The sequence below is a fragment of the Perca fluviatilis genome, chromosome 1, assembly GCF_010015445.1.
Source record: "Perca fluviatilis chromosome 1, GENO_Pfluv_1.0, whole genome shotgun sequence".
NCBI lineage: Eukaryota > Metazoa > Chordata > Actinopteri > Perciformes > Percidae > Perca > Perca fluviatilis.
Genome location: NC_053112.1, coordinates 36118899 through 36145037, shown reverse-complemented (window position 1 = coordinate 36145037; position 26139 = coordinate 36118899). Strand labels below are relative to the sequence as shown.

At 40.5% G+C, this 26139-nt stretch overlaps 1 protein-coding gene across 1 annotated transcript; it reads right to left on the bottom strand.

Moving 5' to 3' along the window:
- Positions 1-5224: 5224 nt before the first annotated feature.
- On the bottom strand, positions 5225-9197 carry coq7 (coenzyme Q7 homolog, ubiquinone (yeast)). Its single transcript, XM_039816317.1, has 6 exons — positions 8988-9197; positions 8227-8405; positions 7188-7302; positions 6765-6904; positions 5846-5914; positions 5225-5618 (listed from the first exon to the last, which is right to left on the bottom strand). Exons 1-6 carry the CDS (start codon positions 9070-9072, stop codon positions 5541-5543), a joined length of 666 nt encoding a protein of 221 aa, XP_039672251.1. The 5' UTR covers positions 9073-9197; the 3' UTR covers positions 5225-5540.
- Between the last annotated feature and the right edge of the window lie 16942 nt (positions 9198-26139).

Genomic DNA, 26139 nt, shown 5'->3' with positions numbered 1-26139 from the left:
CACCAATCAAGATTCCTTCTCTGGGGACCATGAATGTCTGCACAAGATTTAATGGCATAGTTCGACCAAAGTGGTGGACTGACAACATGATCAGACAGAAAATGTGTTTACATGCCATTTTGTTTGGTGTGTCAATTTAAAGTCATGACTTGATTGTATATACCTCACGTTACAATAACAATTAAATCCACACACTAAAAATGGATTTGTTACGTGCACAGGCAGAAAAACATCTACATTTGATGTGTAACCTCACTGAAAAGATCCACTTAAAATATATGAATTATGACGAGAGTTCCTTTATTAGTTATTTTTTTGTATGCCTGTTTGTGAAAATGTGGTCATATGAAAATTGCGCAACACACAGTTTCTGATCATGAAATTCATTTTTTGGAAATTTTGTACTGATGAACCTTCCTCCGGGACTGACCTTGGTGTGTTTTTTCTTTCTCCAAAGCGATTGGTAGACGGCACTGTGTGGCAGGCCGTAAATCAAAGATTCCAGCTGAAGTGATGTCAGCCCTTTGCATCATGTGTTGTGAAGACATGTGGACATGTGGTCACAGTCACCCAAAATATTTATCATGGGTTTAAGTAGTCAGATGCACGTGGACATGCACACATGCATCTTTCAGCAGCACAATTTAACATACAGTATAATTTCACAAGCAAGAAAACAAAGAAAAACAAATTGAACCCATTATCAACTGTTCCACAGTAATCTAAAGCATACACTGACATCACTCTGCAGGTATTTATATGTATAGACATACCACAGAACAGTAAAAATGTTTACTATTTATAGAGTTGCCTGTCTGAGTGTGGCTCATGCTGCTCTATGTGAATAGTTGACCTGGATAACGAAAAGTATATGAAAAGCTCTACTGAGTCCGTTCGAAAAAATAGCCTCTTACTTCTGGGAACTCCTTGTTAAAGGGTCAAGGCAACGCATACTCTTAAGTATGCACATGATTTATGCATCCAATTTATGGTGACATCTGTGTTAGCTTTATCGCCCCAGGCAGTCAACTGGGCTGAGCTCATCAGATAAAACCTAAAATCATGATGTCCATGCTTAGTCATATCATGTCAGGATACAAAGTTAGTCTTTCCCAAGGTTGACAGACTTTGCAGCATAATGGGCTTAAAGTAATGAAATCCCTGGCAGAAGAAATAGAGAAAGTGAATGTGGACAATTATTAGTATAGTTATATACTAGATAATTGTATATACAGTATATAAGATAAATATTCTCTGTATTTGTGATTATACAAGCGGATGTAGTATCAGTACCGAAAAGCAACAGTAAGACATCTTGGTGACTGCGCTTGTTTGCTTTCTTGCCGAGAGTTCTCATCTATCATCTCATCAACTCTCGGCAAGTGTAGTTCCCAAAATGTCAAACCCATAGCAAAAGAATGACAGTAGAATGGACATTCCTATTCAAATCAACACAGCAGGATGGTCAGAGCGGCGGCCATGTTTATGTGTACCATTGCCATTGCAAAAAACTGTGACTGTTGTGGTGGGCTACTTCCGCATAAATAGCATTGTGTGTTTTGTGCACTATAGAGAGGTGAAGTCCCTCCCCTTCCGGTGGATCACCATTTTTAGTTCAGAAAAAATATGTACGGTAGAGAATAGCGAGAGACAAATAATTTTTTGATCCCGTTTGGATTTGGACACATAAAATGTTTGTCAGTTTAAAAGATTGTTTGCAAGTCATAAATGTCGCAGTTTGATTCAAACGGGATCAAAACGTGTTTTGTCTCTTACCACTGACTATGTACATATTTTTTCCAGAATAAGGTCCCATGGTGGACACCGAAAGGGGAGGGACTTTCCCTCTTTATTGCTGTTGCCTTTCCACTAGAGAGGAAGTGAGGATTGCTGCATTTAATTGCTTCGATATTTCTATTGGTAAGTCATCAAGAAAACGGAGCTGACACACTTTACGTGTGTTGTCACTACAACAACTAACAACGATCACCATTTTCTCTTGAACTAGTCAAATGACATCGGCAAGCAATTCAATGTCCATTCTACCTCTCATTCTTTTTCTATGGTCGACTTTTAAATCCTGCCAGAGTGGGCCACAGCTTTACACATGATTTTACATTATGATTTTATCATTTTTTTCTTTCAATCTGACTTCCCAAGCTTATATCTCATCAACGAACAGGACATGTTTGTGCGATGATTATTCTGTATATTCCACCATTGTGTATTTACAAAGTCAATACTGTTTTACGGTGAGTCTAAAGTGAAACAATACCTACTAATTCCCCTGAGCCTGCTAAATGCCTATTAGTTACCATAAACCCCAGAAAGGCCTGCTGACTGACAGTCTGCATATACCCAAGCCAAGAAGCAATACAATCTGTATCCGAAATCTTTTATGACTTATAAGGATTTGTATTATTCGTGCTGCTCAAAATTTACAACCGCAATTATTCACGGGTAGCAAGACAGTCCCAGTTTAGTTTAGTTTTATTGCCCTTTTCAAATTCTTGTTGCCAATTTCTCCGTCAGTGTTTCAACAGATTCCTTTGATTGATTCTGAGAAAAGAACCTAAACAGTTCACATGAACTCCTGATGGCCACAGATGGACGCAGAAAGTAAGTTTCTGATTTAGTGAAATTAAAAGTGATATAAAAAAGTATTATGTCTATAGTTTTAAAAAAAAAAGGCAGTTAATGTAGATGTAGAGTTGATGGTTTGTGGTTATTAACACCTGCATGTTGACCGAGTCATCACTCCTGTTTTTATTGACCGGTAATTTCGTCACCCAAAATGGTGCTACAGATGGAGCTGTACTTTTGATGCTTTATTTAAACAGTTGTACCTTGCTATAAAACTGTCAGCACTATTAATCTGGGGCAGAGAGAATGTATGATGCTCTACCTTTGATTTGCAGAGCTGCCCACTGTCTCATATTGCTTATGCATAGTGGGGTGACCTCTTCTGACTTTTGAAGTGACATTTGTACCTTTTTGTTCTCGTCATCAAGAAAGAACATCCTATTCTTGTTTATTTAGTGCAGGTAATAGTGAGAAAGCTTTTATAGCTTAGAAAATATAGAAACAATCGCTGCAACACACAGGGACCATAACAGGGACTCATTGCAATGAGCAAAACTAACCAATTAATTAATAAAACAGAGAAATGATTAGCACAATTAAAACAGGTTAAGGAATTACTAGATGCCCTCATACAGTTGAACTGACTCATTTTGATTAGCTGATCACCATTTTATGGTGTGCAGAAATGCTAAGAAGAGAAGCTTATGATCACTCAACTAGACTTGCAATACACAGCATTTTATTTTGGGTTTGCACTAAACAATCATCTCATAATGTCCACCATCGTAACAAACATGACGGTTTGGGGTTGTTTAACTTCAGCTTTTACTTGGGCTGATGGGCAGTAAAAACAAGCAGGAAAAACCTATTTTATAGGAATGGAGGCCATACGGCACATTAGGTCTGTTATGCAAACCCACCCCAGCTAAAATAACTCCTGTGACTTCATGCTGGGCAAAATAGATCAGAGCCTGTGAACCTGGGTAACATCTCACCTCCGTGAGACACTTTTAGTACAGACATTGATATACAGACAGGTGATGAATTAAAAGAAAGACCCTGAATATATCAGTTGATCTAATGATTATTTTCTTAACCTTAATTAAGTATTGGACAAATTGAAATGTTGATCTGGTGATGGCATTATTTGAAAGGTCAGGGGATCACCAGTCAGTACAATTCGTCTGATTAAATGACGACCCGTCCAATAGTTGTTGTCACTTAAAACCAAACAATGAGTCATTGGCAGCGGCCCAAGTTTGTTTGCTACGTGTCATCTTTACTCTCTCTTCCCCCTTTTCTGTCATTCTCCAGCTGCTCTATCAAATAATAAAGGCTCCTTAAATAATCTTTGAAAAAAAACATACATTTGAACCTCATAATGGCGCTAGAGCAAAACTCATCAGGTTCAACAAAGTCATCAGGATTCATCCTCTGGGGATCATAAACAAAATGACATGGCAATCCATCCAATGGTTGTTGAGATACCATATTTCATTCTGTTTTCGGCCTACTTTAGTTCCAATGACCGACCGACCGACCATTTGGCCGATATTGCCCTCCCTAGAGCAAAGCCGCTAGTAAGGCTAAAACTTAAACTATTCATCGACTATCAGAATAGTTGCAGACTGATTTTCTGTCGACAGGCTGATTAATCAACTTATTGTTTCAGCTGTACATTGATAAGTATGCTATGGACTTCGCAGTCCGTATTGAATACCTTTGGGAGATTTTGAACCAACATGTCAGGCAGGGCATTTCACTATCATCAAATGTTACGGAAGAAGTGGGTTTTCATCCCTCCAGATTTCCACAGACTTGTAGATGGAGGCTTATCTTGCGGCCCAACCAACTGATACATTATGTTGGTTTTTCTTTAATTTGTCACCCGTCTGTGTTCATATATATTGTATAGTATGAAGTTTTCAATTTAACCACCCTTACTGCCTGCTAGAGCCAAGAGTCAAATTCCCATCAAAAGATTTCATTTGAGTACTATCATCCACAGCCACTGGCCATAAATCATTGCATCATCTTGTCCCCAGTGCATAAAAAAGACCAAACCATGGGTAACAAGGCTTTGGGTCAGAACCCAATGTACAAACTGATATTGACTAGAAGGCGAATTAACTCTTTACTCGACCTGCTAGTGGCCTAATAGATTAGGGGGCCCATGGACAAGTCCCTTGTCAATCCCTCTTTCTCAGTGATCTAATGCACCCACAACAGCTGTGTGAGGGAGCTTAGCAGTTAGGCCAGGATGACAAGTCATTGCTCAGCTTGATATACGAACTATTACATGTGAAACAGTAGAGTTTGTTGAAGGGTATGATGGCTGTGTATGCTTGTAACAATATGTCCTCATTATATGTATTTTAGGTATTTATGTTTTGGTGAATGGCAGGCGTAAGATCTTTGTCTTTTGTCCATTGCTCCACTGGCAGATACAAGAATATCTTAAGGAAGAAAACAGGCATTAATAAGATCTTATATTAGCTTTTTGGAGTATTTCTTCTGTAACCTCCCATTCATTCATTTATTGGATCATCAAAGTGATCTTAATGCAAAAGGGTTTACTCCACCAATTTTCAACATCACTTATCAGGCAGGCGTAGCATTGCGACAAAAAAGTGAGACAGGATTTACACAAAACAGTGTAGAGCTGCTATTTAATTTAGAAAGGGTTACCCATAGAAATTTTATTTCTATGGGGTTACCTCTACCTGCCTAAACAGTCCATGTATTATACACTGTACAAAGCAGTAAAATTTTTGTTCAAATAGGTAACTGTACTTTTAATCAATACAATACTTTTAATCTTGCAATAGTACAAGAAAGTGCTTAATTTACAATGGAGCAGAATTCAAACTGTCATTCAAATTCAAACCATTTATACAAGCTGAGTCAACACATCAAACAAACATTGGTGACATTTTTCAATTATTCCACATACAATATTAGACACGTTGCGAAACATATATTGCAGCTTTGCAGCCAAGCTGTATTGCATTTTTTATTAGCCAGTATCCAGGTATCTAAAATAAAAACACAGATCAAACATTCTTAGATTGCTGTGCATTAAACGGCATTCATTAAAAACTGCAAAGACAGCTAAATACTAGTATGTATGACTACTGATATTTATGTGTTTTGTACTTATTTTAGTGTACTTTGACACAACAAGGCCTCCGTTGGTCAAGGTTTTGTGAAATCACAGTATTTATGTAGATGTTGCAGTAAAAGAGAAGTGATATATACTTACTTTTTCAGCATCATGCTCCAATCCTGTGTCATGATGCTCCAGCTCATCATCTCTGAATTCCTTTATAACCTATTAAAATACACCATTCAAGACCATTCATTAAGTAATTACACTTATTCAGATGTCTTTGCGTCATTGCTCTGCTTTAACTAGACTAATGTGCCAAGCTATTCTAACAAGTTTATGTTTTTTTTATTTTATTTTTTTTATTGTTTTATTAACATGGTTCACATGCGAATGATGCTCCAAACCACTGGTTAAACTGAAGCTATTTTTTCCTAGTTCCATTCATATTATCTGCATGACTCAACCATTCAGCCCAGTAAGAAATGTCAATTGCCAACTGGTGATGTAAGTGAAGGCAAACACACTATAGACAAAATGTCAGAAAACCTACTGTTTAACCTGGGAGATACCAGTTATACTAAAACCTGAACCAGCTCCATGAAAATATGCAACCTACCTTTTAACCCTCTGTTGAAAAGGCAACAGCTTGTGCTGGCCAGTGTGCACGAGCCGCAACAATCAAAAACTAAATATGGTGCATTCATTCTTCATGGATATAACCTCATTGTTCTGATTGTGCAAACACGGCAATCTGGAATTGGTCTGGAGAACACTCACACACACAGCCTTCAGGAAAGGTCGTGCCTTTACATATACAATCTCAATAATCACTTAGTCATACTTTGACTATCACGACTTCATTTCAGAACTTCTTCCTCTGTTTTGTTATTTTATTCTTGAGCCCCTGTATTACAAGTATGTTTGGCATTTATGCTTTAAATTGTTCAGATGCTTCTTTGTTTCTGTGTAAAACTTGAGTAAAAAAATCCACACTAACATTCCTTCACATCCTTAATGAACCATCACAAAAAGGCCTTTGCCAATGGATAGTGGCAGAGTTCCAGTGACTCACTTGTAACAGTTCAGTGTATCTCTCGGGGTCCCTCTCCATCAGAGCTCTTATCTGGCTATTGTAGTGCTCTGAAATACTCTCCTCCACCGCCACAGTGCAGGCCATGGCCCCCTCTTTTCCCAGTAGTGCACTGGACGCACCTGGAGTAGATTTAAAAAAACAAAAGAAATACACATTTAGGATTTAATAATAAAGCACCAACTGATTACATATAACAACTACAGCAGATTATTGAAATAGTCTTCAAGCTCACCAACCTGAAATAATGTAACTACTGTCAACATCAAGTTCTAATATGTGGGTGGACAAATGCAAGACAAAGGCAGCAAAACAGTGTCAAAAATCCTTATTCTGTTTTTGCATTTGTTTTTGTCAAAGTAAGTTATTTTATAACTCTGCTGTATGCTTGTGGGCTGTACCAACCTAATAGAAAACCAGCGATGTTCCAGAGGGGTAACAGCGCTGTGGGTCGAACTCTGTTCTCAGCCAGAATTTCATTAAATTTTGAAAGGTGGTGCTTTTCTTGATCCCACATTTCCTAAAGAGAAACAAACATGAACATGGAGTGTCAAAAATTATGCTGTTACTCTCATGCTGAATGCACAAATCATTTTTTTTCTTTTTGTGAATCCCAACAAAGCAGGCAAACAAGGTACAGCTTCTCTATGTTCAATACTGATCATTTTGAATGAAACATTTAAGCCACACTAGTAGGGCTGGGTATCGTTCAAAAATGTTCGATACCAGTACTGGTACCGATACCAATACCGTGACATACCATCTTTTTTTTTTTATACCAATTTTACAAAATTAAAAATAAATTACAATATTGCACATTACAGCACTAATCTTAGTATTTATTTCTCAGTTCCTACTATGAGCCCAGTCTCTGTGCGTAATGTAGAGTTTTTCCTGCCTGCCTCTACGACGTGTAACATTAGACAGCCAATCACCAGCATTATTAGATCTGGGTAGAAGCATGCTGCATGCTTATTGGCTCATTGTCGCTGATGAGATTTACTCCTATTGGTATTGAAATTAGGTATTGAATGACGAGGCATTTTTCGATACTCGATACTTCAGAGGCAATAAGGTCGGTGCCTAAAAAGCATTGAATTCAGTACCCAGCCCTACACACTAGGCAAGATTTGTAAGTGAAAATACACTATAACTTTACAGTTTCACCCTATTACCCAAATCAAATTCTAGTGTCATAACTAAACATGCATCAGTGTTGAATCAAAGTTAAGAGTTTGATATGTGTACTATCCTATAGTAGAAAGCATCCTAAACTGGTAATATTGTTCACACTGGTAATATTGTTCTGACACATGATTTCTTGATATTGAACAATACTTTGACATTTGGAGCCATCAATATCAACGATGATGCATTTTGAAAATCAAGTAAACATTGTTGCCAGTGCAGACTTCTGGCCATGTGTCGCACTCTGTCCATTTACCTGGATGAGAGGTCCAGTTCTGGTTCGCCCCAACACTGCCATCTGGCCGGCGTAGATGCGGTTGGCCCCGTATTCACCCGCGTGGTCCACGCGCAGCATTCGGTCCAGCATCTCCTTCTCCTCACTGTCGCATGGGGTCGGGACCACACTGTAGGCACGTGAGCTCAGCTGCGGGGGCACTATTATATACAGTCTATGGTTACAACACAATAACAAACAACGACACAGGGGCCACAAAAGGAATCATTTTCTTTTTAAGAACGCCAGGGCTTAAGTACGTCCGCGTTGCGAGCTCAAACATTTAGTTAGAACCTTGTAACATTATAAGATAAGCGAACTTTACTGTGTGTTCATTTTAAGCTTTGCTGCCTTTTGCTTTAAGTGTTGTGAGAATTGGTTGCATGTATAGATGGAAATGTAACATGGCTGGTGATTGGCTGGTGATTTCCGTTTTTCTATTTTAAGGAAGTTATTTATATACAGCAAACAAAATCTCAAGGAGCAGGTCAACTTTCAGTTAACTTAGCTAACAAGTGTATTATGAAACATAGTAACGCCCCTGTTACCCTGTGACCATGACTTATAACGCTACAATAATAACGGAAAGAACAATAGAGTGAAACTAAATACACAACATAGCTAACCTATTTTTACGTTAGCTACACATACATCCTGACCAGTTTAGATTAGACAAGTGTTTTAGCATTTGCAGCACTCTGTCGCTCATGTTCAAAGCAAACAGACCAAACGTTCCAGCTTACCTCTGCATTTCAAACACTGGCGAATCATCGCTGGCCCGAGAATATTAGACCAGTCATACAAAGCTCTGTGCGCGGCTCTGTGCATGGTAGTCACTTTACGATTGAACTACTTAGCCTACTTGTGTTATCAAAATAAAGCTAAAAGAAGTGTGCAGAGTGCAAACTGTCATTGAAAACAAAAGCTTGACGTGGCGCAGACGTATGACGTAACCACGTTACGACCTTACGACTTGCACTGCCCCCCTCATGCATGTTTGTTGTTCTTGTTTGAGGGCCATACAAAAATGTCATTACCTACTTCGAATGTAGATAGAAGATAGAAACTTCTGTACAAACATTTTTATTTTATTAGGTACGTTTCATATTCACAAAGCTAAATGCTCTAAATCAACCCCGTGTTTTCATTATTCCTAATTGAAATTGTACTTTGAGTCTCTTAAACACGTATAAGAAAGGCATTTCAATAAATAATATACAAACTATTCATTTAAGGAACACCTGCTGTCCCCACCTTAAAAAAAGTCTGTCACTTTATCATTTACTTTTTTTTTGGTTTTTGTTTTTTTAATCCTATCTCAATTTTATTTGTGTTTATATAATGTATGGTCATGCCCTGAGATGACTGACTGTAAATTTTATTCTAAATAAAGAATTGATTTAAATAAAAGTGTATTGACTTTTCTGGGTGTTTTGTTTTGTTTTATTTTTAGATGTTACATCCAATCACATACCCTTCACCATACGTAGAGATTGGCATGGGGTACTTTCCATAAAATCATCTCTCAATGCAAACCAGCTATTAGGCTAACTGAAATAAAACCATGCCAATCTGTAGGTATGGTGAAGGGTATGTGATGATGTGGGGCTATTTTAATTCCAAAGGCCAAGGGAACTTTATCAGGATGCATAGTATCCTGGATCCATGAAATAACTGGCCTTTAAAAATAAAAATCTGCCTGCCTCTATGGGAATTTAACATAAGGGTGTACTCACTTTTGTTGCCAGCGGTTTAGACATTAATGGCTGTGTGTTGAGTTATTTTAAGGGGACAGCACATTTACACTGTTATACAAGCTGTACACTTAATACTTTATATTGTAGCAAAGTGTAATTTCTTCAGTGTTGTCCAATTGAAAGATATAATGAAATATTTACTAAAATGTGAGGGGTGTACTCACTTTTGTGAGTTACTGTATATACAACTAGTATATGAGTTGAAGTAAAAAAGAAATTAACTATACAAGAGCAATTAAAGACAAAGTTACAACGCAAAAGGTGACAAGTCTTGTGCATTATCTATGTTCCCATATTCTAGTAAAATCACCACATTTGCGACCATACTTTGGCAGTTGATTTATTTTATCACATTTTGTCAGCCTGTGCAGCTCCAGGGTTTGCCACTAGATGGCATTATGTTTCTTTAATGCTCAGCCTGACTTGAGATATGCTCTAAGGCCCATGCAGTTCTTTGTGGGTGCAAAATATATGCTTGCATTTGTTATTCAAGGTTAAGTTAAACTGAGACACTAACTCACTAAGATACATTTTAAAAGGTATGGGCTCAGTAAAATAGGGAGTCATTTGACCTTTTTGTTTTGTTCATATTTTGTAAGTCAAAGTGTTTTTTGTTTTTGTTTTCTTTCAATATGGATTGTATGAATCATATGAAGCCAGTGAAATCTACTGTATAATCATCCATCTAGTCTCCACAGCTGTTTGTTACTGTGCAGGGTCTCAGGGTCAACATCCTGGACAGGTCACTAGTCTGCCACTGGGCTACAACACAACACAAACAAATCCACACTTAGTAGGCAATTTAGAATGCACATAGTTCACCTGACTTATATATCTTTGGCCTGTGGGAGGAAACCAAGCATTTAAAAGAATAAAGTAAATACTGAAAATTACCTTTTGGCCAGACACTCTGCTTTCCTGTGTCAAACAAATCACAAGTGCACTTTTTGTTTATTTTTGTTATGTAAGACCAAACCTGACAATAAGGCAGGCAAGAAAAGGTGTGTTGAGCAATCAGTCGTTGTTGACGGGCTACAGATGGCAGTGTTGCACAGAATATAAAAATATATAAAAATGTCAGCCTTATATCAAAATATTGGAGTCTCCGCATTATTTCACTATTCACTTTGATTATATTAGTCATCATTAGTTAGTAATGCCTGTATGACTCCTGTCTTTGAAAAAGCACAGGACTTTCTCCAAAGCACACAAATAGTGCTAGAACGCAGGAATCTGTGGAATGTGGGGTTGAGTGCTGCAGAGCTGTGATGGTCATGAGTAAACAAGGCCAGGACAGTGAATGGCGGGGTGTGTCGGTGTTGTCTGTGTGTGTGTTTGTGGTGAGACAACAGTTAAGTGTTTCCTTATCTGTCTGTCTGACTGTGGGTGGCTTTGTATGTGTGGCTACTGCACATCGGTAGCCTACATGTGGATTGCATTTGTCCACTCTGCGTGAGTGTGTGTAGGTTAACAACCGGGCAAGGTGGGAAACTTCCCCAGGGACCCAGTCCCCCAGAGGCCCCAAAAGCTCCAGGTGTCTGTCCAGGGGCGTAGCACAAAATTCTGGGCCCTGTAGAAAGGCATTTTCTATGGGCCCCTCCCCCACATCCACAGCTATTCATTCTAGGATCTTTTTGGGCCCTCCTCACATGAGGGCCCTGGGTACTCAGTCCCCTTACTCCCCCCCAGTCCGACGCCCCTGTGTCTGTCTGCCATTTGTTTCTGAGTGTGTACAGTGTTTTTATATAGCTGCCAGCTGCAGCTGTAAATTAAGTAAAAAATTGAGAGGAGCTGCAGATCCTCTTTAGGTTCATCACTACAAGTAACTCCTTTTCACATTTTAATTTGATATATTCGTTTAATGTGTCTTTTATAAACCTCCCAACTTTGTGGAAGGGCAGCACATAAATGCCGCAGAAGACCTTTAACCCATATAACACTAATTTTCAGGTTCATACTTTGTATCTGAGGTTTCTACTAAAACATGTTGACATGCTTTAATGTTAAAAACAAAACACATTTTTTTTCTCAAACTCTCTGTCTGAATATATCTGTGTTCACCCTCTGTCTGAAACGCTTTAGCACCTGGCGTCTCTGTTCCACCATTGCAGCCGGGGAATTACTGTAACGGCACTGTAGCAGCACCTAGTTGTGACATCACAACTGTAGGAAAAAAAGGCGACCGATTCTACTCTGGCTCAAAAAGCCAGAGTCTTTTAAGAACCACCGGTCACTTCTCAAAGTTTCCCCTTTACTTATTGTGTTCGTTGAAAGGCAGACCAAGAAATGAATACTCAGGATTCGTTCAGTTAAACTGTAACAATCTTTAGTAAAATGATATTGCAAACAGATCTTTCATATGCATATGGATCAGCCACTCCTTCGAGACTTTCTCTCCCTAACCACCAACAAAGTCTTTCCGGGTCTGACACCGGACCTTCCTTTTCCCTATTCTTTTATTCATCTTCAGGTTCCTCCTTCCGCTATTGCGTGTGGGCCGCCAATTGGTTGGATATCATTCAGACTTTCTGTCTCCGAGAAGATAGAGCAGTTGCGCGCTAGAGATTGTCTGTTCCTTTAAGAGATTTTATTAGGTGCATTCTGTTCCAATTGTTTATTAAACAAATGAGGAAAAAAACGTACGGAAGTCCTGATGGCTCGTTTAAAGGCACCGTTTATGAATACAGGCTGTGTGCATTTCTCCGTAGTAGATTGAGAGTTTTGATACTTTCACAGTATTAATATAGCAGCTCGACCTGCTTTATAATAAAATAAATACATAAAAGACATGGAAATCTCACTTATTACAATATGGGACCTATAAGACCTTGATTATCTTGTTACATTATATTGTGCTCATGTGGTGCACATTCCTATATAAAATGGTGTTTAATCAAATTATCTTGAATTTTCACACAGAAAACCTGAGGCCAGTTAGTAATACTGGGTTTTCTGGGTCTCTTGGCTTATTATGAATCTGCGTTCATAGTCTGCTGTGTGCACTGTACTCATTGGAGACAAAAAAGTACCTTCACATTGCACAAAAGAGAGGCAGTGTGGGGGTTCTAGGGGCCTAACAGCAGAATTTTGACTAACAGATTAATCCAGTCATGGGTGTGAGGAGTCAGGGGATACATAACTGAACCTCACTTGATTAGATAGGGTGTCAGGTCTAATGGTAGACTGGGTATACCCAGCAATATCTGCAGGCGATTTGATTTTGCGCTGCAGCTCAGGCGGGAAACCTGTAGATTTTTCTATCCTGCTTCCGTTACAAATCTGCGGGGACCAATCACAAACAGGCTTATCCACTTGGCGTGCTATTGGCGGTTTTAACACAATGACGATAGAGAACGGCAAGCAGCTTTTTGTTTACATTCAACATGGCGGCCACCGAAGCGCAGCAACCCGTTGATGCCGTTGTTGCTGCTGTTTTAAAAGATTTCAAAGGCAAGTTTTCTCTGAAAACGGAACAGAAACTTGCCCTGGACCAATTCCTACAAAAGAAGGATGTGTGTGCCTTACTACCGACCAGCTTTGGTAAAAGCCTAATTTACCAGCTAGCCCTGCTGGTGGCCAAAAGCATGGAGCTCAGCTCAAACCCCGTTGTTGCGGTCGTGTCAACGTTGGTCGCGCTGATTGGTTGAAGGACTATCCAATTGCGTACAGAGTCATTTAAACTATGCCTGTTGATCACGTCTCTTGGGCAGTAGAAAATACAGAGCAGACTCCCCAGACCAAGCTCATGATAGCCAGACTAGTCTAATGGGCCTTTAAGTGTAGTTTGAGACTGGGGCTTGATGTCTGTGGACAGACCGTAGTGTGTCTGGCACACTCGAGGCACACAGTTGGAGGATTTGTGGAGAGAAAACTGAGCCTTTCAAGTCAAGTGGTTTTCAGAAAGGCTTTGCAAAAGTGTCTGGCAGGTGTAACGTCCATCCCCAAACAGCAAACACTCCCACTCAGATTACTGTATAACGGATATATGAAGTAATCAACAGTTAGGTCTTAACTTTGGTAGCGATATTGAAGGACTGAAAGACCAAAAGAAAGTGCATGTTTTCTTGCTCCTGAGTGTGTTGTGACTGGATTAAAGAGCAAACCGCAGAGCTGGAGAAAGTGTGAGTGCATGTACCTGTATGTATGTGTTTCTGACTGTGTTTGTGTAATGTTAGCATGCATCCATAACCGTGTATGAGTCTGCACACCCTTGCTCCGAGGCTCTGGTCAGACAGTGCATAGCTGTGGTGGGACGCAAGCTCAGCGCCTCTAGACTACAGTGAGTCAACAATGTCTGCTCTCACTGAGAGGAGACATGATAGGTCTTGTCTCATTTGGTCCTTGACTGGTGTGGTGGGACACCCAAAGCTTGCGTGTGTGCGTGTGTGTGTGTGTGTGTGTGTGGTGTGCATGATTTTAAATAAAATTGTGTTATTTACCCAGATGTAGAATATATGACAGCAACATGCGTCAGTGTCTGCGCTTACACACGTAATATTGTTCTTAACAACCCTCTCCTCAAATTATATTAAAGAATAGAAAGGATTTGGTTAAAAACATTTTAAACAGGTCCAGTCTTCGCCATTTTTGAGCCCTGATGATATTTTTCTTTAGGTTCAGCATCTCCATCACCTCAAACTAGAAACGTTGTGGAATTGGCCCTGTGTGTGTGTATTGGGGAAATTTTTCTCACACAGTTATGTAAAGCCCTACAGTGAAGAAAACAATGACAATTTTAAATGTCATGATGGCTAAAATTGTTTTTAAAAGGCCCATGTGATTTAAAGGGGTACTCCAATGATTTAGCATTGCACTGCCACAATAGTGTGACAAGAGTGTTAAAATTTGAAGGAGCTTGGGCTAAGAAATCCTAACTTTTGGTCCCTAGTATGGGGCAAGCTCCAAAAATGCTGGATCATACATTTCCCATGATGCAACTTTATAGCATTTTTCATGAGACCCTCCCTGTCTGGTAAATGCCTAAAAAAAACACACCCCCAGTTTGTAACACAGGCTTTTCTGTTAGTTAAGTTTGTTTGTAGTCTCTTAACTTAAGCTAAAATTAACAAAAAATATGATCATCATTATCCATCCATCTGAAAAATAAGCCTGAGGACATCAGCAGTTCATTTATGCAATGGGCCAGCCTTGTCTATGAGTGCAGTTCAATTCCTCAATTCATAAATATTTTACATCCTCCTATTTAAATTCAGGGTCACAGTTGGGGGTTGGCCTCTATCTCAGGATGTAAAATGTTCATTGTCACACCTAAGTAAAGGCTTCAGTTCACCAAACCTACAGTATGTGTTTTAAGACTGTGAGTAGAAACTGGAGGAAATGTGCAAGAACACGGGAAGAACACGTAGATATGGTGGCTCAGTAGCACTTTCATCTGCGTTTAATTATTAGTCCTTACTGCATAGATTTTGTTCATGCTGTCAGAATGTCAGGTGTCTGAATTATTGATTCTGATGTCCTCTTTATGAGTTTCCTTTGTAAATTAGCTTTTATTTTGACCACTTAGAAAGTCCCATTAGTGGCCGGGTTGGCTCAGTGGGTAGAGCATGCGTACATATGTTTAGAGGTTTATGCCTCTACACAGAGTTCAAGGGTTCGACTCCCACGTGTGATGGTTCCCTGCATGTCTTCCCCCTTTCTCACCTGTCCTGTCCATTAAGGGTGGAAAAGCCCCAAAAAATAATCTTAAGAAAAAAAAAAAAGTCCCCTTAGATGGCCTGTGGAGTTCGGTTTGCATGTCACTTTTATTTATGACCTTGGAGGAGCGTTGTTGATACTCACAAATATGGGTTAGGCTGCTCTTGAAAATATAAATTCTTTAACTGCATGGTATTTCCCTTGAAAACAACAGTTATTCAACCCAAATTGTTACAAAATTAAATTTATGCAACAATGTTTAAAAAAGCCAACCATTTTATGGTTTGGTGGTATCCCTCTGGAAAAGGCAAGATGTCTCGTAAAATAGAACAAAAAAAAGACATTCATTTTCTGATTTGAGTTCACCAAGGCTCCTAAAAAGCCACCACCTAAGCCTTTTTATAGATGGCTGTACAAGATTGAAACCAGAGGAAAGTGATTTCTCTTCCATTATTGAATTGTTTACACTCGAAAATCTATCTTGTGCACCGTACAGACCTAGTTAAATCACACTCGAAACCGCCTGTTTTCATGGATACTGGAGAGTGTATTTAGCTTCGTCTGGTACAAGTTAAATGGCCCTTGTCTGTCTGGCACTATTCTTTTGGTTATTTTTTTTTACACCAAAGAGATGGGAGATAATGTTTAAATCTGTTCCTTATTGTGGGGGAATTGAAAACTCATGCATGTTCAGGCAATCCTCGTAAAGACACTTACAGAGATTTCTGAATGAACCAGTTGGATAATAACTGCTATTTCAGATAGTAAGCCAGAAAACACATTCATGGCCACCTGAGACAAGACTGTCAAGACTGACAAGAAGGAAGCATGTAAATAAGCTTGGGAAAATGAGTCAAAAGTACAGCTTTGTCAACAGAAATTAGATTTACCAATGGCAAGCCCAGGCATAGCTTATTTATATAAAGAAGGTGTGCTCAAGCCTCAGTATGAGACCTAACCAAGAAATGTGATTTACTAAAAGAGTCATTACAAATGTCTATCATATATCTCTTGTAGCTTAGGATCATAGAGGCATCACCGTTTTAACATATACACATACAATCCATTTAAAGGGTGTGATGGCAAACCAAGCAGCCCTTCATTTATGCAAACCTTTCATTTAACCAGCATTTCCTGTTGGCCACAGGATGTGGCTCTCTTTGCCTTGCCTTTGCTCTCCTATATGGTTTTCCGGAAGTCGTGTTTGTGCTCTCTGATTTACAGAGTGCAAACTGTGGGTTACCAGTTTATAAGTGCATACTGTACTGTATAAATTGCCTTGAAATAGGAAGTTGAATGATGAGTGCTACTGTTGAATTTTGCCGCCACGTGGGCAGATACATGATTTACTATAGTGCATGGTGCTAATTTTCCTAGCATATCTATGGCTAAATTTAAATGGAGGAAAAAAAGGGACAGATAGTATGAATGCATGGAAATAATGCCATGACTTTCTGAATGTATAAGAACATTGTTAACTAGTGCAAATGGAGTCCAAGTTCAAGCATAAAGATGAAAACAATTAGTATATTTCATTTTGTTACTTTCTCCTGCTGAGATGGTGACTAGTGAGCATGTATTAACTTTCTTTGTTGCTGTTATTGTGAAACTGCCAGCACTTAAATCAGTGCTAAACAGCTGGACATAGAAGACAACAAATAAGAAGCAGAACAGACCAGAATTAAGGCTGTGGCTGAATTATGTGGTAGTCAGAACATAGAAATATGATATTATAACAACAGCAGCCAGTGGTAGAAAATCTGCTGGACATGATTTGACCACATTGTACTCGTCCCATTTGTTTTCCACTCTGAAAAAGACAATGTTTTTATAGCGCGCCGGGAGTGGATGATTCCCTAATAAATGTCACAACCACGATCCAGGCCTCCCCCTCACTTTTTCTTTGGGATATTTTTAGAAGGGTTTGGTCTACAATCCGCAAGTGAAAAGGCAAGGAATTGTTTTTGTTGATGCTCGTCTTACCACTTCAGTGCGGTGACTCGTGATGAGCTGGTGCCTCCATACGTCACGAGAGGCCAAAGTGAGTGGGAGTCAGGCTCCGGGATCTATTAAGGGGGGAGCCAGTCACCCAGGTTATTGGGCAACTAGTGACGGGGGACCGTCCTGTGGATTTCCACTTGCCGCTATTTTTGGGTAGCAGCAGGTCTGTTTTGAGTTTAGAGAGAAGCCACAATATCCTATTAAGCATTGTTAAAGTAACTGAGCAGTGTTTACTCAGAGAGCCTGCCTGGTAAAACGAAGTCTCCTGAGTCTCTGTATCTGAGTCTATGCGAGACAAATTACGGCTGTGGATGGATGGATGGATGGCTGGATGAATAATAAATGGATGAAAGATTGGATAGATGGATAGATGGATAAATGGATGCATGGATTGATTGATGATAGATAAAGATAGATGAATGGGTGGATTCAATGAATGGGTGGATGGATGATAGATGGATTGGTGGATAGATGGATGGACTGGATGGAATCTGTGAATGAATGCATGAATGGATGGATGATAGATAGGTGATGGATGGATGGATAGATAAATTGGATAGATGGTAAGACTAATGGATGGGTTGGGTGGATAGACGGATGGATGATAGAGGGATAGATGTATTTTTGGATGGATGGATTCAGTGAATGGATGCATGGATGGATGGATAATAGATACTGCCACGGCATAACCACAACCCTGGGAAAAATTTAATACTATCATTATGTCTAGGGGCCCATGGTTATACTCTGTTTTGCCAGGCCGCAGGTAGAATGAGTGGGCTCACCTGCTATCATTTGGCTCAGCGTTTCTTCAGCCTCGACAGCCGATCAGCCCTCTCCGTGCTTCGGCAGTCATTAGTCTGTGCTTCGTTGACAGTTTATTTGTAGATATTTAAGACGCAGACAAAACATAAACACAACTTGACGGGGGACAACGACGATTCATTACAGCGTTCCGAAACACACGCTTCCTTCCTGTCTCTACTGACTCCCACATTGTCTGCTTCACTTCTGCTTTGTAAGCTCTGTGATGCAGGTAAACCACACCTCCCTCAGCCTGGCGGCCAATAGGAAACAATTGTGCCGTAACAGTACATAGATGGATGGATGGATGGATGGATGGATAAACATATGGATGATAGATGAATGATAGATGAACCAAAGAAGGATAGATGTATTGGTGGGTGAATGGATGCATGGATAGATGGATAAATGGATTAACGGATTGGATAGATAGATTTTTCATCTGTAGTCCCAGAATTGCACCAGAGATGAATGCGAGTTAACTTTGCCTGCAGCTGCAAAGAGTCCAGCCATGCTCTGGCCTCCTGGCTCACATCCAGCGCCTCCTACTTTGTTTAGAAGCTGTCTGAACTTGGTTGGACTGTGGCTGGGTCAGCTGTGAGGCACAGCCAGGTCAGACCCAACCAAAACTCACCACTGGCTGACACATAAAGCACAAATACGCAACACTGTGCCTGGCTTGAATTTAGTCTTTAAAAAAATAGGCCGTCCAAATTATTGGAAAAGAGTGCGAAAGTTTTGAGACTTTATCCATTTTTATTTTATTCACAGAGTAAATGCTGATGGCTACTGATGACAAACCATATTATTTATTCTTTTAAACAATAAAACAATTGTCACATTCAAGCAATATGCACAGTAAATATATATATATATATATATATATATGTATGAAATTTTATTATTATATTTTATATTTGGGGGGTTGGTTTATTACTGAAAGCCTGATTGCCAAACTCATAGAGACGATTACTCTTTACATAGAGAAATAAACCTTTTTTTGGGATGCTTCGGTTGATTTATTTTCAACTAGCAGAGCCATTATACAAGCCTGACAAGCCAGACCCACGTCAAGATGTTGGGTCAGGGAGCTCACCATTGGCAGGGCTCAATCCGAGGGGCGGGATAAACGGTTATCTTTCAAATTCCCTCTGCACTCATAGCCAACCAGAGCAACGCTAGTTGATAGATTCAACTTTTGCCGTATCCGGTCGGCAAAACTCCGAACACATCTTCCTTTTTTTAAGAATGACTTCAGTGCCGTTCTTTGTTCTTTTCTCAAAGAAAATCTTAACTCCAAGTCTTCCAGAGTCGCGGCCAAAGCCAATTCGAAAGACCGCTGTTCGCCAGCAGCAGCAGCAGCCATCTTCTTTGTTTTCAAGTAGCAGGGAATTCACGCGGAACGGTCGCAACTCTGCCGTCATTATGTTAAGCCCGCCCACCGACTCTATACACGATGTGATTGGCCTGACCAGAATTTGGTTTTTCCAGCTCGCAAGCCAACAGAGAGTTGCTAGACTGACACTGACTGCAAATTATATTTGCTGCCCCTAGGGTGCGTCTAGATTTCTAGGCTACCATTGTACTGACAAAACAAGTAACTTTCTATTTGGTTAATATAGAAAAAAATACATCAGATACGCTCACAATTTTAGACTTTGTTTAGTCTCTCATCATCATCATCATCATCATCATCATCATCATCATCATCATCATCATCACCATGCACTTTTGTAGACTTTGTAAGCAAAACCAACACTTTCAATCACTGTCTTTAACAGGAAATACATACGAACTTTATAACTGCAAAAACTGAAAAAACTCGATTTCCTAAAATCAAAGTTAGATGAACACCAAGGGGGTAAGCGAGCGTCTGGAATGCGTAGCTCCTATGGCGCCATTTTGATGCTAACAAGTGATCACCCGCCATTAGCATTCCATTGACTGCCATTCATTTTGACGTCACTTTGACAGCGAATAACTTTACAACTGAAGACTATCTAAATACTCTATTTGTCAATTGTTCATTTCTAAAGAAACACCACAATGTATAAAAGGCTCCATTACCTTGTACCTCACGTCACGCCCGCCGATAGGGGGGGACAAACGGGTCTGTTGTCCCGGGCCCACAGTAGGGGGGGGGCCAGAACTGGGGGCCCAGAACTGGGCCCTCATTAAATTATGGAATAATTGAAAAACATTTTTTTAAATAGGCCTATTTGTGGAAAAAAATATGTAATATTTGAGTTAGTACATAAAAGCTTTTTATTTGTTTTCTTCCTAATTGTCCTTGAAATAGTGGTCAAGAACCCCCCCACCCCCAACACAAAAATGGTTTGGCCCCTTATCAAAAGTTGATGTTGTTTTCAGTAGATTTGAAGTTCAGTAGGCCTATGCTCAAAATGTCCGGTCAGCACAAGTCCGGTGCTCAGAAAAGGAAGGAAAAGAGAAGAAGAAAATAGAGGCCTTGGAGATTTTCTAAACAAATATTTTTAAAAAAAGGTGGTGACGGTGAAGCTGGAACTGTCAACGTAGAGCAAGGTAAGAAACAGCGCAGCCAACGTTTACGAGCCATGTAACGTAAGCTAACAGGCCAGCTCTCATGTTAACGTCCAGTAGCTTGTATAAAAGCCTGAGACAACACGTTCTCTTTTACAGAAAGAGTTGAGTTTGGTAGCTCCGTCAGAGAGGATGAGACAGAGAGGAGAGAGATCCATCTGCTGTCAGGTGACAGAGAGAGTGATGCGGGAGGGGCCCGCTGCCTCGCAACGGAGGGACAGAGTCAGGCTACCGGTGAGAGAGAGAGAGAGAGAGAGAGAGAGAGAGAGAGATCTGCGGGAGGGGCCCGCTGCCCTGTCGGAGAGTCTGAGCAGGATGGATCAGAGACTGATCACATTAATTTCAGTGAGAGATGTGAGGAGAGGAGAGGAAGATCAGATTAGAGGAAGATCAGAGGAGAGGAAGAGCATAGGAGAGGAAGAGCATAGGAGAGGAAGAGCATAGGAGAGGAGCAGGAGAGGAAGAGGAGAGGAGAGGAGAGGACCAGGAGAGGAAGAGCAGAGGAGAGGTACAGGAGATGAACAGGAGAGGAGAGGAACAGGAGAGGAAGAGCAGGGGAGAGGAAGAGCAAGGATAAAGGAGAGATCTGGGCGCGGGGGGCCCATCTAAGCTTATCTCGTCCCGGGCCCAGGCAAGACTGTCAGCTGGCCTGCCTCACGTTATGGCTCCGTAGCAGTTTTTGTAAAAATAGGCTAACGATTGTGTCATAACCAAGAAACCAAGAGTAGAGGAATTACCGTATAGTACAGGAGAAGCTTGCAGGCAGTTTTGACTTACATTAGCTGTTTAGGTTTAATTACTGATGTTAACTAGCATTTTAGTTAGTAATAATTAGCCTGTGCCCATGTTATCTCCTTACATATACCTACGCTCTCTGTCTCTGTAAGATTGGGAATGATTGAGATTTCTCTTGGCACAGCTACCAGAAGACTTACAACTTTCAGACACGTTGCTCACGTCACATTTACATTGTATCTCTCAGTTGGAGGCTGCGCAGTAAAGCAAGAGATCACCGGAAAAGTGCGTCTAATATCCTTCACTGGTCTCCGTCCAGAGCAACGGGATCTGTTGGTCCATTATATATATGTCAATGATGAACACACGGCACAAGATGTACTCTGAATGACCGATGCATTGCCAAACAGGTCTGTCAGTCTGGAAATCTGTGATGAAACTTGAGAGGAAGTGGAAAAAAAACATTATTTTTGGGAAACATTTACAATTTCAGTGATGACTGTTTATTTGCATTTCCTCTTTTTTCAGTGATAATGTTATAAGAAGTCATTGGACTTATAACCAAGCAGCCAACACAGTATATATAAGCATATATTACCAAGCACAATAAATGCCAAGAGTGACTAACATTGATGTGTTTATTTACATTGTTTGTCTGAGTGCTCCGTACCAATCCTTGGCCACTTCTGCCTCTCCTTTGGCTGGCTGTCATCCCGCGTGGTTTTCCTTCCTCTCTGAAGGGTAAACACAACACAGTCTCATTCAGACACCTTCTGGTTCCAGGGCAGTTAAGAAAATGATAGCAAGCCATGTGCTGTCTGAGAAGAAAAAGAGCATCTTTACTGTGTCTGAGGTTTCCAGATGCCGGGCAGAGATTAGAAAAAAACTAAACAACAACTGGGGCCCACCAATTCTAAATTGGTTATGCAACCATAGCATCTCTGAATGTTGTGCAAGGCGACTAAAATTTGGAGTAAATATAAATTCCCCACAGACGAAGACGGTGAAGGTCGGATACAGAGCTTTTCTGATGAGCTTGGTTTTCCAAGCAGGAGTTCAACATTTTTTAAAACATGCTTATTTGCTCTTTGGTGGGAAGTTGGATGAAAAGATCAAGACTGCTTTCACATCTGTCCGGTAAATATACGAGCAGCCTGTTAGCATAGCTTAGCATGAAGACTGGAAAAAGGGGGAAACAGCTAGCTAGCAAGCTCTTTTTGAATGAATTTCCTCTCATCTTGTGTATGTTTATGAAGCCGATTTGTGATTTTTCACTCAAACTAAAACGTTACCTACTCGTACAGACACGTCTTTGCCTCATGTTTCCGGGTGCATTTAGTGCCGACTCGCGGCTTTCCATTGGCTTTATATGCAATCGCTTCTCTTCTGAAATTTGCCTCGCGTTCTGTATGACCACAGCTTTAGATGTGCTGGGAGGCAGATGTTTCTTACCGTTGGACAGGTTTGTGATGTAAGATAGTCTTCCTGGTTGAACTTACGCTAAGCTTCATTTGTTGTAATGTTCTCATCTAAATCTAAAAAAAGCGTATTTCCCAAAACGTTACTGTGCGTACTTGCGTGCATTGGTGCATGTGTGTGTGTGTGTGTGTGTGTGTTTAACTATTTCTTTAACAGTATGTGAATAATCAAGCTGTGAGTATTTGGACTTCTTATGAATGACTCCTCAGCAGGTGCCAAGGCAGTAAGGTGATAAATGCTTGGAGGCTCAAATCACTCACAGAGGCATGTGAGACGGGTCTGGTGTCTACACACTGAGGAAAGGTCTGACACACACAATTACACACAGTATCTTCCTCACCATCATATCAAGCGAAGCAAAGCAATCCCGCTGACAGACAGGAAGCATGTCAGAGTCAAAGGTCAGTCTCAACAACACAGCGAAGCAGTGAGCACCGATTAAGATGGCACTGTGGGTAAAAGCGGGAGGGAGAGAAGCGGAAGACAGAGCCCAGTTATAATTGCTTGCGTAGGCTGACACAACAGAATTTACAGGCTGCGCTGGAGCTATGCCGCTCATTTAAGACTGCTTATTTAAGAGCTAAGAGAGAGAGAAAAAATACAGAGCAGATATTTTGTTCACTTGTTTCTTAATCTGTTTTAGGCCCCTCCCTTTGCTTTGCTGTTGCTAAATTTGCCTCCCCTTGCTCAAACGTAAAAAGCCAAAATGACACCATTAATTTTGTTGTTGTTGATGTAAATACATTTAATCTAAAAGATACATAGTGTCAGGAAAATGTATATCAACAGACAATGTCACAGATACACACCATGATGTAAGCAGGGTTCTAAATTAGCACCGTTTACCAGCCAAATGCTGGTGAAATATGCAAGTGGCTGGTAGATTTGCTTCACTCACCAGCCAAAAAACCCAATGGTAATCTATTGAATGGCTGGTAATATTTGAACATTCATTAGCCATTTGGCTGGTAGACGAAAATGTTAATTTTGAAGCCTGGATGTAAGTACATTTAATCTAGAAGACCCCCGGGTCCAGACCGCACCCCCACCAGGGGAGCCACGCCATTATTTTGCCTAGACTGTTTTTCCTCCCAGGGAAAGAGGCCAGAGGAAGTGTAGGTGACCTAGACTGGTTAACCACCGCTTCACCACGACTTGGCTGGGGCACTGCCACCCCCGCAGCCACCCTCTGCATCCACCACCTGCCAGGTCCACATTACTACTACGCCATGACCACTAAGTGGCTTTGCTCCAGTCCCAGCCTCTCATCGGGTCCATGCTAGGGTGCTTTCTCTCTCCCCATTGGTGTAAATAGTCTACCGTCTGGTCATCGGCTGACACAGAGCTCATTTTGGTCGTATTTTCAGGACGTATATGTGTATGTTTGTGTATGTTAACCCGACTTGGGCATGTACCAGACATTTGCACAGCTTTTGCTTTTTATTGCATATACACTGTATATGTGCTTGTACGCCTATGTTGTTTTCATGCTACTTTTTCTCCATGTATTGCAACACCCCCAACCTCAAGCTGCTGTCTGAGACCAATCAGCTGAGGAGTCTTGGCTGCTGCAAATAAGTTTGTTCTGGACTCAACAGGGGGGATATTGTACTATCTTTCCTGCAAATAGAAAACCCATAGAATATATATGCTCATTTACTAACGGGGAGACCACAGTGCACAGGGCCCCTTTCGAGAAAGGTTCTCACACACCCCTAAAAATGTCCTCCTGCAGCCAAGCACCAGATGTTGTCATCTGTCTACTGTTGATTGGAAAACACAAACACACCCGGCCACAGAGATTTAAGCATGTCAGCTATGGGAGCTAAAACAGAAAGGGAAGAGATGCTAAGTCTCTCAGTGTTTGGACCCTGGGTGTTATTTGGGACAAAAAGGTGTACTGTAAACACTGCAGTTCAGCCTGTGCTACAGTCACACAGATATATATATACACACACACACACACGCACACCGCCCAACCCACTGCTTGTGGTACACTGCCTGAGGTGTTTCGGACCATTTCTTGGTGGTAGCAACACTCCACACATGCTGTGGGACATGAGACATAACACAACAGTCAGTTAGACAATGGATATCTTTTTTGTTTACATCTGTCTGACAGCTACATTAGACTTTGTTACAGTAATTCATGTTCTCTTAACCCTCCATTGGTTAATGTTGAAGCCAGCAGGATAAACGTTGGGAAGAGCAAAAGGTCATTTTGAACTTTCTGACCTTCTGACCACACCTCATAACAAAGCACACCCAACACACATCATTTCAAAATATTTATTTCTGACCAATATTTTTTACCACAATTATAGTTCCAGTGTCCTGTCCTAATGTCAGCTCCAACCATACCATAAAACAACACATTCAAATCCAACTTTTAAAAGAATGTCACATACAAATGAGTCAACGTTACATAATTCTCTTTATTTGGAGCTAGTTGAAGTGCTGAATAAAAAAAAACACTTGCTAGCCTGGAGGAGAAACATAAAGTGATGACTAATTTTTTAAAGAATAATAATCTCGTATTTGCACATGGCGAGACACAGGGCCTGGTGGTGGTCTGCCTCTCTGCCGAACTTTCCATGTTTCTTCTCTGCGGTGCGGTGCTGGTGTTAGTCCCAGTGGAGACGGTGTCATACTTTCCTGTGCAGCTGCTGTGCTGAAGTTTTCCCCTGCGTCTTGACCAGAGTGGCCATCATCACGCTATTCGATGATGCTTTTCGGCAGACTACAAGGACCTTTAAGGACACACACTCGTGCTTTTTGTGCATACAGAGTGCATGGATATGTCTAAAGGTGGATTTTGCTGTATTTTATTATTCAATAATGCAAGTTCGTTTCTGTAAATCCCTGCATTTCTATATACGCCAGACTTGCACTATCCTCTTATGTC

Coding starts and splice junctions, on each gene's coding strand:
- coq7 (XM_039816317.1), bottom strand. CDS start 9,072: ATGCACAGAGCCGCGCACAGAGCTTTGTATGACTGGTCTAATATTCTC. Junction 8,406..8,987: donor CCAGTGTTTGAAATGCAGAG/GTAAGCTGGAAC, acceptor TGTATATAATAG/TGCCCCCGCAGCTGAGCTCA. Junction 7,303..8,226: donor GAACTGGACCTCTCATCCAG/GTAAATGGACAG, acceptor GTTTCTCTTTAG/GAAATGTGGGATCAAGAAAA.